Source organism: Pezoporus flaviventris, unplaced genomic scaffold, assembly GCF_033815535.1.
Source record: "Pezoporus flaviventris isolate CSIRO_AGI_PZ_B2104156 unplaced genomic scaffold, CSIRO_AGI_Pfla_v1 ptg000041l, whole genome shotgun sequence".
NCBI classification, from domain to species: Eukaryota; Metazoa; Chordata; class Aves; order Psittaciformes; family Psittacidae; genus Pezoporus; species Pezoporus flaviventris.
Window position 1 is genome coordinate 3,750,114 of NW_026892589.1, and position 13,314 is coordinate 3,763,427.

The 13,314-nt window shown below is 41.1% G+C and overlaps 1 protein-coding gene across 2 annotated transcripts in view; it reads left to right on the forward strand.

Moving 5' to 3' along the window:
- CCDC60 (coiled-coil domain containing 60) overlaps positions 1 to 3,985 on the forward strand; it is a 58,857-nt gene extending 54,872 nt beyond the window's left edge. For both annotated transcript variants that reach the window (XM_061465822.1, XM_061465823.1), the window contains 2 exons: positions 2,046 to 2,235; positions 3,633 to 3,985. In XM_061465822.1, coding sequence (XP_061321806.1) covers positions 2,046 to 2,235; positions 3,633 to 3,749 — 307 coding nt within the window. In that variant the 3' untranslated portion in view covers positions 3,750 to 3,985. The remainder of the gene's footprint in view (positions 1 to 2,045; positions 2,236 to 3,632) is intronic.
- The last annotated feature ends 9,329 nt before the right edge of the window (positions 3,986 to 13,314 follow it).

The window sequence follows — 13,314 nt, forward strand, 5'->3', positions numbered from 1 at the left end:
GAACGAGCTACCTGACTGGGTTTAAACCACAACAACAGGGATCACCTAAATGCTTCCCAGTTACAGCAGTTCTGCAGATTACTAGTGTGTTAGGTTTGAAATGATTAGTAGTTTATGTTTGAAAGAATACTAGCTGTATCCAGTGATCAGCTTCCAGATCACACATTAGAAATAGCCTACCTGAATACCTCAACAAACTCACAGCATGTTCCTTATTGCCCTGTCCATGAGAACTCCTTGGGCATGGGATTACTGAATACACAGACTGCACAGAATGGTGTTTTTCAGCCTGCCCTCTTTTGATCTTACAGGCTAGTAAGCTTTCTGTCCTTCACCGCAGTTCATTTCTCATCTTGGGTCCAAAACGCAGGTGGCCCAGGACATGTCAAGCACACATCAGTCACGCATTAATCAATAAACCTAGTCTTGGCCTATCTAGCAGAACGCTGGTTTTAATTGTCAAACATCTGTGCTCCAGCTGTCCCCTGAATTTAAGATCTGGCATGTAAATAAGTCTTGAAACTGGAGTGGATGTGGTTTTACTTTTATACTTGTAGTGTCACTGGAAGCCTTAATTTGGACAAAACTCCATGAGCATAAAGGAGACTATACCAGTATGGCTTTTTTACTGTTCTCCCTATGCAAGAATAGTGCTGTGAGTGTGCTGTTCCTTCACTGAATATCGTGCCTCCACCCTGAGGAGACTGTCTTGCTTTGACTGTGCCAGAACAGTTACCTGAAGACAGCTTTCCACATCAGGTCTGTTCGGCAGCATGCTGTCCATGAGGGGTATGGGGTGTGAGATCTCTAAAAAGGCTGGTCAACCCCCTTGTGGAGACACAAAGTAATGCCAGAGGAACTGCTTTGACCATACCACTTGCTTCATGAGCAGCCGGGCTGTTCTTTTCCACACTCTTGCAAACACTGCCTTGCCAAGAGAACAGGAACACTTTACTGGTTTATTCTGTCAGTCTGGTTGTCTCTCTCATGAAGTAAGAAAAGCCCAAAATAATACCAAATATGAACAGTGTGATGTGAGAATGCACTGAGCATGGCTTCCTTTCTCAATGCATGGATGGGTCATAAAAGGCCTGTGTGTGGCATAGTTACGGTAACCCAGGTAATCCAGGTAGTGATAATAAAGAGTTGGCTCTACAGCTATCAGCAGCATACTACTGAGTGTAGAGCTGGCCCTACTGAAGATAGAACCTGTGTGTTTCCTTTTTTTACTGGTTTAAGGAAGAAATGCCTCATCCCTCTCCTGCTGTCCCTGCTGCCCAGTGACATGTATCCTAAACTGGAGGGAGGCAGCACTTGTGCTGCCAAATCGTCAGCCCTTTCCAGTGAAAACTACAGCACACCCCGGTCATGCACATTCTAGAAAGGTTTGGGACGCTGATCTCCAAGACTGTCAAAGCATCACTGCAGAATTTACACAAAACATTAAAAGAAAAGGCAGTGTTTTCACAAGAGTTTTATTTTTATTGTAATGTGTAATTCTCCTGAATCTTTATATTCAGAGTGAAACGATAAAGACTGCATGTTACAGTGCACTTACATCAATGAGATTTATGTTAGCACACAGAGAAAGGAGAATGATGATAGCACAGGGAAAAGCGATAGTAAAGACAATCAGAAAGTGTGTCAGATCAGGCATTGAGTGCACTGGAAAACCCCTGGAGATTAAACAAAATAAATAGAGAAAAGATGAGAGGACAAATGGAAACATTTGTTAGGATTTTATTATTTCCTTTCACACCCAAGTTTGTCATCCAAATTTAAATGGACAATGAGAAAGCATCTATTTCAGTGCCCTGCAAAGGGAATTGGTGTAGAAATCCAATAAAGTAAAGCTCTTTCACGTTATTCGCATTAAAGGTCCCATCCAACCCGGACTGAGCATTGCATTCCCCAAAGAGCCATTTTTCCTGTGGAAGTTATGGAGGTGGTGAAGTGGCAGAAATGCAAGATAAAACCTAGAGTTTCTAATCAGATGTGCAGTTGTTCCCATGGTTTCTCTTTTATTGCTGTTCTTTCTGCTAAAGGGCTCCTGTATTGCTTGCCAGACTCCCAGAGTCTGTGAAGAATGACCATTATATCCAGAAAATCTTAAAGAAATTGGAAAAATACAGCAAGAATCCTGACTTGAAAATCGATCCAGAGACCTTTCTTAAGGTTCTGGATGATTTGCGTGTGTGGGAGCTGTGTTCTCCAGAAATTGCTGCAGCTGTGGAGGTGAGATGAGTTCAGATCTTGAGTCTCTGTGTGAGGAGGGTGGGGAGAGCAGGTATCTGTGGGTGAAACTCATAGAGTAGAAAGTTACCAGATTTAATCATTTAGGATCTCACTAAATGAAGGTGCTACTATTCACCTCTTACAAGTCACTTTGAACTGCTCAGAAGAAAGATGTTATGACAAGCATTGGATTATTAATCAGTATCATTATGTCATTGTTTTATTCACCACTGCAGTAAAACTGACATCTGTCATAAATTGTTAGGACGCTTGACAAGAAACATTAACTTGTTGAGTTCTGAGAAGGCCTGTCATTCCCAGTGGTTACATCCATGAGCTATCCAAGTAATACGTTATGTCAGTGATCCAGGAACTCTGCAGATCATTGTTTTGCTTCAGAAACATTACAAAGAAAATAAATCTGCTTCTCAAGAGCTTACGTTGGGCTCAATTCCTGTAGCCCTAGAAGTAAATGGTAGAAGAGGAAGGATACAAGAAAGGGAAGAGAATGCATGTAGAATGTTTGTAATATGTAGTCCAACCAGGTAATTCAGGTACAAAAAATGGCAATGATGCCACCTTGTGGTTTTTGTTCTCATCACGGTTATTTCCCCTCATCTACAGGACCAACAGAAATCTCTGAGAGGCAGGGGATTATTGTGCATTTTATATATATTGTGCCATACAAAGGCAAAAGTATTTTGCCTTTGATCACACTGTCTGTATTTTCTTGATGTTTGTAAAAATAACTATTTTGTCATGTGCACTAATCTGCACAACCAGGGAGGCAGCCTTGCCTTAATGTTCAATAGGCAGGTCTTTGCTGCTGGCTGGTTTTAGATCTATTTCTTTGCTTCTTCTATTCCTTTTGCATTTTGATCCCTAATGTTAGTGTAATAGTAATAGAGAAAACCACATAAGCTGACTCCCCTGCCTATTTATTTATACATCTTTTGAAAATAGCCCCAGAGGAAGGAGGACCTTGGTGCTCCTTCTGACTGGAATAAATAAACTCTCGCATTTTAGGAGCAAGAGCAGCATCACTGATTGCGGCCTGACAGAGATTCCAGATGAAGTTCTCATTTAACTTCAAGTTGCTTTAATGTATGTACTGCAGTGGTATGTAGAACACAGCTGCAAGCTTAAAACAAAAGACTTGGAAAGATTCAGGATATAAATTGCAATGAAGATTGTAGAGTTTTCCTTTTATTTCATTTTAGAGTATATCCATCTCTTCAGGAAGTTACACTAAAAATATTTGGTGATACAAAGGGCTGTACTAACTGCAGAAGCCATTACATTTATTCTGTTGTTACAATGTCACATTTTCCCACATATTATGTCTCTCTTACATGTAAATCAAAACCTCAGGGGAAAAAAAACTTTTTCTGTTTCAGTTTGTACGTGAGAGCATTGTGCGGATGCCAGAAGAGGATTTCAGCAAGTGGTTTCAGACAAAAGTAGGCCCCCTCAGCGCTAGAATTCCTTTGCTTTCTAATTCCTCGGTGGATTAGAAGTCCTCCACCTTCTAATCAGACAACCAGATGAGATGGTTTTCCAGCTACAGCTGTCTTCAAGCAGAAAACTATAGCCTGTTGAGATCTGCCTCGAGGAAGACCAGGAAGGGAAGGTAACTTCAGGAAGTCCCACTGACCACTCTTGCACAGCTGAAATTTGTCCCTCTAGTGTGCTCTGTTGGCTGTAGTCAGACAAAGAAAATAAAAGCTAAATACTCTTGCTCCCTCCTGTATGATGTCTTGGACACACCACTGCATTTCAATCTCATCTAACCATGCAGGATGAAGGCTGAATTTCTAATCACAGGTCATGTCATTTCTTCAGATATTCCTCCAGCACTACTCAGTTGGGATATACTGATTTCCACATCTGAACAACATTGTCTTTGTTTTCATTTTATCACTCCTTTATAAAAAATATTCCAAGCACAGGGTAGTTGTAAGCTTTAAGTCTTTTTTTACATTCTTTTATGCAATTCAGATGTTTTATTTTTGCACTGAGTTTATTCTGTAGTTATTTTGTGATTATGGATTAATTCTTGTGTTATTAAATTCAGTATTTCAAAACCAACCATCTTTAGGTGCATGTCCCAGTTTTCACCAGAAGATATGTTCTCCCTTGGTTACCTTAGCATATGTTTGCCATTACTCTGGTGGGTAAGACATCAGAATGACACCCCTGAAATCACAGACACATACATGACCTACATGAACCTGTCTGGGCTTAGCTGTGTATTTCATGCTGGGTCTAATTGGTGGGTGATGGAATTGGTGACCCAGAGACCTTCTAAGCTGATGATCTTAATGAGCTGCTTACCTGCCTGTCAAGCTTCCAGGCGACCCATGGGGAGAAATGCTGTTGATCCTTCAGTGCAACAATGACAACTTACAGTCTAGGTGAGTACAGTGACCACTTGTATAGTATGTTTTTGATTAGCCTTATTTTGTCCCTTCCACATTTCCAAGTAAGAAATGTTTTTCAAGGAAAAGAGCCAGGAACACAGATTCCTTTGACTTCCCATCAGAGAAGAGTAAGCTCCTAAAGTTTTGTTGTGCTTCCACTTTTCTCATTCTACATGTGGAGGTGATAAGCTAGCATTTGTACATGTAGCGAAGCCATATGTTCCCCTGGTCTGTGCTTTTCTTTCTCTCCATCTCAGTATCCAGTGGCAGACTTCCCTCCAAAACTCTGTAGGACTGATCTCATGCCTGTGAAATCAGTGGCAGTGCTGCTGCCAGATGAGCAGGGTGAGCCCTTATTCTGATCTGTGAGACCTCAACTCCACTCTTCACTATATTCTGCCATTTCTTTTAACCTCCTTGCAGGCATCCATGGATTTTGAGAAATCCCAATTCTGCTGTTCTTTAGGGATCACTTCACCATGATCTGAGTCAAGTTTCATTGACAGTACTCTTGTGTTACCCTGTGGCAAACAAACAGCCATCTTAATATAGCACCTTGGGAGCTCCTCACTGAACTGTGGTTACACAAGGTAAAACTTCATCTTGGTCCTTCCTCACCATATGGAACTGCAGATAACAAGGTGAGCTTTCCTTACATTAAGAAATGGAAACAAAGGTGCTTGTCCTCAGCTGGAGTACTTGAACCATGCTGCCAAAATCAAAACTTCACACCAGCCAAGCACAGGACCTAATTTGTCTGCCTGCATGCAAGATAAGATGATTGCGTCAAACATAGCCAATGTCTGAGCAGCTGTTTGAGCTCCCAAAGCAGGATGCCCATGCTGAATTTTAGGAGTCTCTAACGTTTTTGTAGGATTATGAAATACCTATGTTTTCATTTGACAATAACTCCCCTCTCTCTCCAATTGCCACCAGGTAAAAAAAGAGACTCTTCCTCTAAAAAGAAAAGAGATCATCTTTTCTCCTCCTCCAGCACCACTTTAATGAAAAACTTTCTGCTTCTTTTACTTTGAGGTGGAGAAGAGCTCCTCTGGAGCAAAATAGCTGCTTCTCTTTTCCTGCTTCCTGACAAACTTACAGTGCCCTCAGGCAAGATCCTCAACCTTAATCAAGTGTTTGTCTGCCAATGTAAAGGACTGAAACGGTAGGAAGAGGTTAGAGGTCCATACCTAAATAAAAGGGGCTTTTAAAACTTTGGGATTTTTTTTCCCTGCAGATATACTGGATTTTTCCAAATACTTCTGTGAACAGTCTCACAATTTCCAACTCACTGCTTCAGCAGACCCTTGCAAGTAACCCATTGGAGATGGATGCGCCAAGAGTCCAAGCAATTCGTTAAAGGTCAACAGAGCATGTGGTAGACCTGCTTGGATTACTGTTCTGTCTGTTCATCCTTCCTGCCATTCTGTTCTGGTCCTTTATAATTTCAGCTAATGGGCCAGTCATTCACAATTTCCATTAGGCAAAACAAACCATGCAAGCTTGGGTTCATCACTTGCTTCATGCACTGGAGAGGTGTGGGTGAGACTCAGACACTGAACTCAAGAATCTTGATCCCGTTTCCTACTGCCTGATGCATTGCAAGTGTCATCCAAACCCCACCCTCCTCAGTTTACACCTCTGTGGAACTGAAATAAGAACATTTTCCTGGGTGTCACTAGTAGCAGGGCAGAAAGTTATTGTTGCATGAGAATTGCTTTGGGTATTAGGCTGACAAGCATTACAGGAGAACTCATTAATTAAAATAGCAAGCATTACCTCTTTGACCATTCACCCGTTCCTTCTGTTTCACAATGGTTCTGAAATTGTCATCTTTACTCTCTTTTCATAGGAAAGATTTCACCATGGTAGAAAAGAAGCCAACCATCCTATTCTAACATCAACAATACTCCCACTGTGGTTTATATTAGACATAAAAAGGAACAAGTTATAAATAGGGATTATAAAATAAACAACTCTGTCTTGCAGATAGGCTGTTCTATTGTAAATAAGCATCACAGTCATTGTGGGGGTATTCAGAAATCAGGGTGCATCTTTCTAATTGGAATTTCAGCTTTATATATCACCACTCTCTTCTGCTGTCTTGTATATTAATAACACCATGCCAGTGTGTTAGAGATGCAACTATATTTAGCCTCACACAATAACAGCAGCAATTATTTTTGCTAAATTTTAATAAATATCACTACTGTAGCACTGCAGAAAATAAAAACTCAGATTAACAAACCCCAGGATATTTGGGACTAGATGCAGCTCCTCCTATTAGGGTCAACGGAAAGGTTCTTATTTACCATGTTGAGCATTAATTACTGTAAAATCAGAATAGGTTGTTGTGACAAGTGCAATGGCTAATGTAACCAGCAGCTTGAGCTTTTATTCAAGGCACTGAGTGTTTGTAGCCATACTTTTTGCAATGCAGCAAGCCTATGCAAAGCCAAATTAAAGTATACTTTCTCAGTTGGAAAGCTGACCAAGCACCAAAAGAAAGTGGTCAAAGGAAAGGAAAACAAATGGGACAGAAAGAATGCAACTGGGAAGAATTCTCAGATACCCAAACCTTAATTCTCTGTCTCTGGTGAGATTTCTTCTCCTGTCAAAAATGGGATGTAGATGCGTTTTGGTCTACCTTATAGTTGTGTTTTATGACAAAATTTGAGAATGAGGGAAAAGTTGAGACTGTTTGGTGGCAGTCCAACATACCAGTGTCACTGTAGCACATTTGAAGTTGTATTTATCTATTCATTAGGGTAACAGGAAGCAGAAAGGATGATCATTCAGGAGCCCTTTCAACAGAGAGAAGCTAGGAACTCTTTTGCTGCTATGCCAGAAGGACAGGGACAGGGCAATACTCATCCCCTTGAAAAAGCCACTAAGTCCCATGTTTTGAGGATACTACCACACCTGACTGTGACTCTCTTCTTCTTTGTGGTAAGTGGCCATTTCCACCCTAAAGTGCTATCTTACAGAATAAAAGGCAGATCCTATGTTATTCTGCAGTCAAGAAGGGAAATAAAGGATGTATTCCACTGGAAAGAAAAGAACTTGCTCTTGCACAGAGCAGAGCAACCTCAAAACTAACGCTTTCTCCAAAGGAGCTGGCATGCCACAGCTACACAAATCTGCTGGCTTTAGACTGATCATTGCATCAGCCCCACACATTGACATTCTTTTCAGTGGTGTCAGTCCTGATTAGCAGTGTCAGTTTTCAAGATTCTGATTTCCTATTGTTGACCTAGATTTCTGCAGTGCACTTCACCGGGGCAAGATTAGACCCTAAAGTAGTGAAAGGTTGAAAGAGGAAGCCTTGTCTCTTTATTGACATGGCTTTCCTTCTTTATTCCTGGCAAATGGCTGTCTCTTTTCTATGTGATTCATACAGATTTTTTTTAGGGTGGCTATATTTTAGTACATTACACTATAAATTACACCCAACTATATATGATGGACTTAGTCAATGTGCTATAAATTGCAGTGGATTTTTAAAGGAACCCATCATGGTTGACAGCTGGAGCATCCAATTTCTTTCTAGTGCCAGATTACTATAAGAGCCATCAAAACATTGTCTTGCACACATAGTTTATTAGAACATTTCTGAGGATATTCTAATGAATACTTGCCTTTAAGAGGCTGTTTCCTACCTGGTTCTTTAAACCATGTTTACAAAGTATGGCAGCTTGCAGCTATGGGAAATACGTATTGTCTATAATGAAAACTTCACACAGAAAGTGTGGAGGGAAGATTACAATGTTCAACTGTTCCCATTTGTTATAGGAGAAAAGGAAGAACCGTGACCCGTATAATCTAAGTGGCTGAGATAAAATGACAAAAAAGCAAGCTTTGACTCTTGGAGGGGAAAACAGACTTGCTTATGCAGGCTTGTGAAAAGAATCCAGGACATAAGCAAGGACTGAATATTGTTCAGCTCTTTTAAAAGCCCTCTCCAAATTCCACAAGAGAATGACCAGGTTTTCTCATGCATGAAGTGTGAAAAGAAAACACTGGAAATACTAAACAAAACTCTCAGTATGGAAACTGTGCAGGGATGAACAATGGGCAATCAGACTCCTTGGTCATAAGCAAGGAACATGAGCTAGGTAATCTTTCTCTACAGCTACAGCCCCCTCTATAGCTAAAGGGGACAAGAAGCCCCTCCACAGAAATCCAGGCTCACCTATGCCCACATAAGTCCATGTAAGTACTCTGGATTCTCCTCAATTCTCTTGCTGTTAGCTACAGAGGCTCCTAAGAGAAATCACGCAGCTAAAGGTGTATGCTTAAAGCTCAGTTCTCCGAGTAGCCCTCCATGGAGCATTATTTCTGTGTTAGGATTGCATCTGCATTTTTGACAGCCATGGAGCGTAGCATGGTTCTGTCCCAAAATAGAGTATGTGCATATTCATCAGTCTGACGTGCTAGTGTCTACCCAAGCAGTAGCTTAATCTGTCCTGCAACTTGGCTTGACATCACGGGACAAAAGTGAACACTGACTTTATTCATTTGAACAGCTTTTTTTGGAATCGTGATAAATGTAAGGTATAAATTAGGAAAAAGAATTGTGTCCTTTTACGTCTACATCCAGACTAATTCCTGGTGGGTTGCATCTCCCAGAAACAGTGCCTCAGTTTCTTTTTTCCCATTAAATGATCTCCTGAAGTGACAGTTAAATGACTTCTGGGTCACATTCACCAGTGCACTCTGGGCCACTGCAATTACATTGAAATAGGGCTGGAGAGGCATTGGTCAGTCAGATCCAAATTTCGTGACTGCTCTAAATACTGTATTTGGGAATTCTTAATGAAAGAAGAGTACATGTGTATATTTGTGAGAGGATAGAGGGTTCCTATGGGGTGCTATACAATGGAAAAGTGCTAAGTATATTAATTATCTATAGAACAATTAGTATTCAGCTTATCCCACAATTCAGATCCAAGTCCAGATCCAAACCTTCCCTAATGGGTGAATTTAGCCTTTTGATTCAAGCCTTACCCTGCTTGTAAGTAACAGAACTGACCTAGTCCAGCCACAGAACAGTACATATACCCATGCCTGTGTGTTGCTCTTGTTTGTATTGTGGGAAGCTGGAGCTGATCCAGAGAAATCTATGAAGAGATTCTAGACTGACTGTGGGGTGGGTGAGAACTAATTACATTCCTTCTCTGCATCAAATGTCTTAACAGAATAAGAAACAAGCTTAAATAGTCCTGAAACACTTGAATTTATGAAAACAAACCTGCAATTTTCAGTTAGTTGCTAGCTCAAATCAGTTTGCAACTACTTTGCTAATTCAAACGCCACTCAAGTTGGCAAAATTGTTCCAATTCCTACACTAACAGGTCTTTAAATGTTTTCAGGAAGTCCTGGAAATAAATAAAACTGCCATTTCAGTGCTCCTAAAAGACTGCTACAACAGACTGTCTTGACAGTCACAAGGAGAAAATTTCCAAGAACATGAACTCATTTGCAAGGAAATGGAACACTGAGATGAAACAAGGACTCCTCACAGCACAGCACAGGTCTCCCCACAGTACTGAGCAGGTCAGTTTTCCCCTGCTTCCCTGTAGAAGAATACTTCTGTGCAAGCTGAAATACTTGGGTTTAGAATATGGGAGACCTCCATCTGATCTTGTGTGGCTCATCTCCAGGTAACCCACATTCTGGGGTGCAGGGGAGAGTCAGAGCATTGAGCTACATGACAGAAGTACCCTGCTGTGTACACACAGCCTTAATTCCCATGGGCTTCCTTGTTCCCTTTGTAAAACGTGTGGCTTTACTGTCATAAGATACTGAGATGAAATAGATGAAGAATTTTAAATTACTGTGCAATGGATACAGCATGAGAATTTTAGATATCACATTACTTAATTTCCAGTTTATAGTTTTCCTTTGGGATTACAAGGCAGCCTGATTTACTGTTCTCTCAGGAAGGATAATGTATGGCTAAATATTGGAAGATGCTTGGGTGGGTTTTTCTTCAGATAAGTAGAACTCAGTCTGGAGTCTTAATGGCCATGGACTGTCCCTGTGACCTCCTTTCCTAGAAGTGGTGTTTAAGGCTGGGTGGGGAAAGGTTTCTGTGAACATCTTGTCTGCTGTATTTAGAAAGGCTTGAGTCCATGATCTAGCCAGAGAACAACAGTTCTGTGGAAAAGTATAGAAGTGTTGCTCACAGACCTCCTTTATTATTTCTATAGTCCTTTTCTCTGTTTAATAACTCAGAAGGGTTGCAAACAGAGGCAATGATAGGCAATTGTGTGACCATACCGAGAAATAACAGATTGTTTGGTTTAGAAAGACATTGTTTGCATTACCACCAGGTTACCATTCCTCTGCTGGGCATACTGCACTCTCTTAAAAATTTCTTTTTTCCTAAGAGTAGGTGGGAAAAAGCAATATGCTCATTTTTGCCATAGGACAGCAGAGAGCATGGTCTGAAAATAGGTTTGTTTGAACGTCTGCTGCATTGGGATTGACTGTACACAGTCTTGTGTTAATGCCAGTTTGTTCCAGCTGTGATCCAGAAATGCCTCCCTCACCTCACTTGGAACTGGGGAAGCCCAGCCCAGCTGACCAGTCCCTCAGGCCAGTGCAAGGTCCCAACAGCATCTTCTCTTGTAACTCTGCACTTGAGAAGAGTTCATAGTGCTCAGGATTTACAGCAACTCTTCTCTCTTAGTGCTGTGGAGAACCAGTGAGGAAGCTCCTCATATGTCTGGACACATGTGTCAGGCTCAAACAACCTTGGAGTGTTAAACTACCATTTTGATCTTTATGTGGACTTTGACTTGTGTGTGCAACCATTGTAGCTTCTCTCCAGAACCACTGCAAGCTATGAACGTGCCTTTGAGGAGAGTCCTACCAGCCAGCAGTACAGCTAAGTGTACTGGAGAGACTGTATTCTGCCTTACAACAAATCCTACTGTCAAGCTATAGCATCCTTTGAAATCAGGGAAAGAAGACCTTTGAAAGATATCTTGAAACTGTCATGTCTTTCGCCCATCTGCTTTGCCCATCATGATAAGCAATTTCTCCAGCATCTTGCCTTACTCATACCACTGGGAAAATTGCTGCTCTGTGCAGAGTGATCAGTTTCTTTTTCAAGACTTAGCTTGAAGCGCAAGGCTGTAAGCAAGAATATTGGGTACTCTGACTCATTTTCTTGGAGGGCTATTTTTGTGATTGTTCCTGGAACTACATCTTAAAACTCTCAGTTAATGTTCTTAAATCATTTTCACAGCTTTTCTGCTGAGCCACCTCAGCACAGGGGTTACCTCTGAGGTGAGAACCTTTCCCAAGTTCCCAGGAATATAACTAACCCCCATCAATGCCATCTGTGAAACCAAACTACTGGCCGAATACCTCCTTTTCCTTTCTCTCAGTAAGTGGTTAGAAGTCAGTGTCATTTAAAATTAAATCTCTTGTCCTAACAGGATATACTTCTTGGATTTTAAAGGATCTACATAAAACAAACCACTAGATTCAGCTACAATAACTGCCTGGTGACACAACTCTGTCTCAACAACCTCTTAATGAACTCTCATTATAACAAATTGCCCCTGTATAATATCCTCTGTAGCTCCACACATCTCACCACTTCCTGTCTCCTGCTTTCTTTACAATCCATTAGCATCCCTTAGCAGCCTCATTTGAACAATTAAACTTTACTGTTTCTAGAAATGCACAATTCTACTATTAGGTCCGTGCTGTGTTTGAGAGACCTGGGAAGGGATTCACATGGTCTAGTTTAACAGATTCCTCCTACAGTTCATGGTCCTCTGAGAAAGAAGTAGTGCAGGTTGTTGCCCTGATGTGACTGGTAACTCCACCAGCCTCTGAATGACCCGCTTGGAGGTCCCCTAAAAGGCACTCAAACTAAATGTCTGATGTTAGACAGGGAAAATCAACATCCTTTCCTCATACCCAAGTTTCAAGTCTCCCTGGCTAATCTTTGCACACAGTTTAGTCTCTTCTATATAACTGATGTGCAGCAGCTTTTTGTTGTGCTTGTTAATGTTCAACATTAACGGCTCAAACTGCCCTAAGTGAGCTGGATGTTCTCACTCACATGTCTGATAATAGGTTCTTATTTACCAGTGTTTCAACTGCAAGCAGACAAACTCAAACTCAGGAAGGCACTACAATGTGTCCCTGAAAGTATTCTCATGGATTAAAGACCTGAGTGGCCCTGGATGGTGCTGATCCCTTGTGGAAGATACACCCAATGGTCTCCATCCCCACTGAAATCAATTCAAAGTAATTGTGTGGTGTGATGTGAACTGTGTTTTCTGAGCTTGTCTGGTAACTATGCTTAAAGTCCCCTGAGAACAAACGTATAAGAGATTTTACAGCTACAAAGAGCTTCTGCCTGAACACTAATGGATACATTGGCAAGCATGATGTAACTTGGTGTTTCTTACTCTTTCCTAAAGACATAGACTACGCTCTTTTGACAGTTTGATAGCTCAGCAGATTCTCATTCCATGTTATATTCCAGGCATGCAGTTGAGAGATTAATTAATTCATGAAAGTAAAAATATTGCACTTGCATTTCGTATGTCTTTACTGTGTTAACTGCATTGTATCTCGTAGGATGACATCCAGAAACTGGAAACATGGCTCCATTCAAGTCAACTGCAAAACT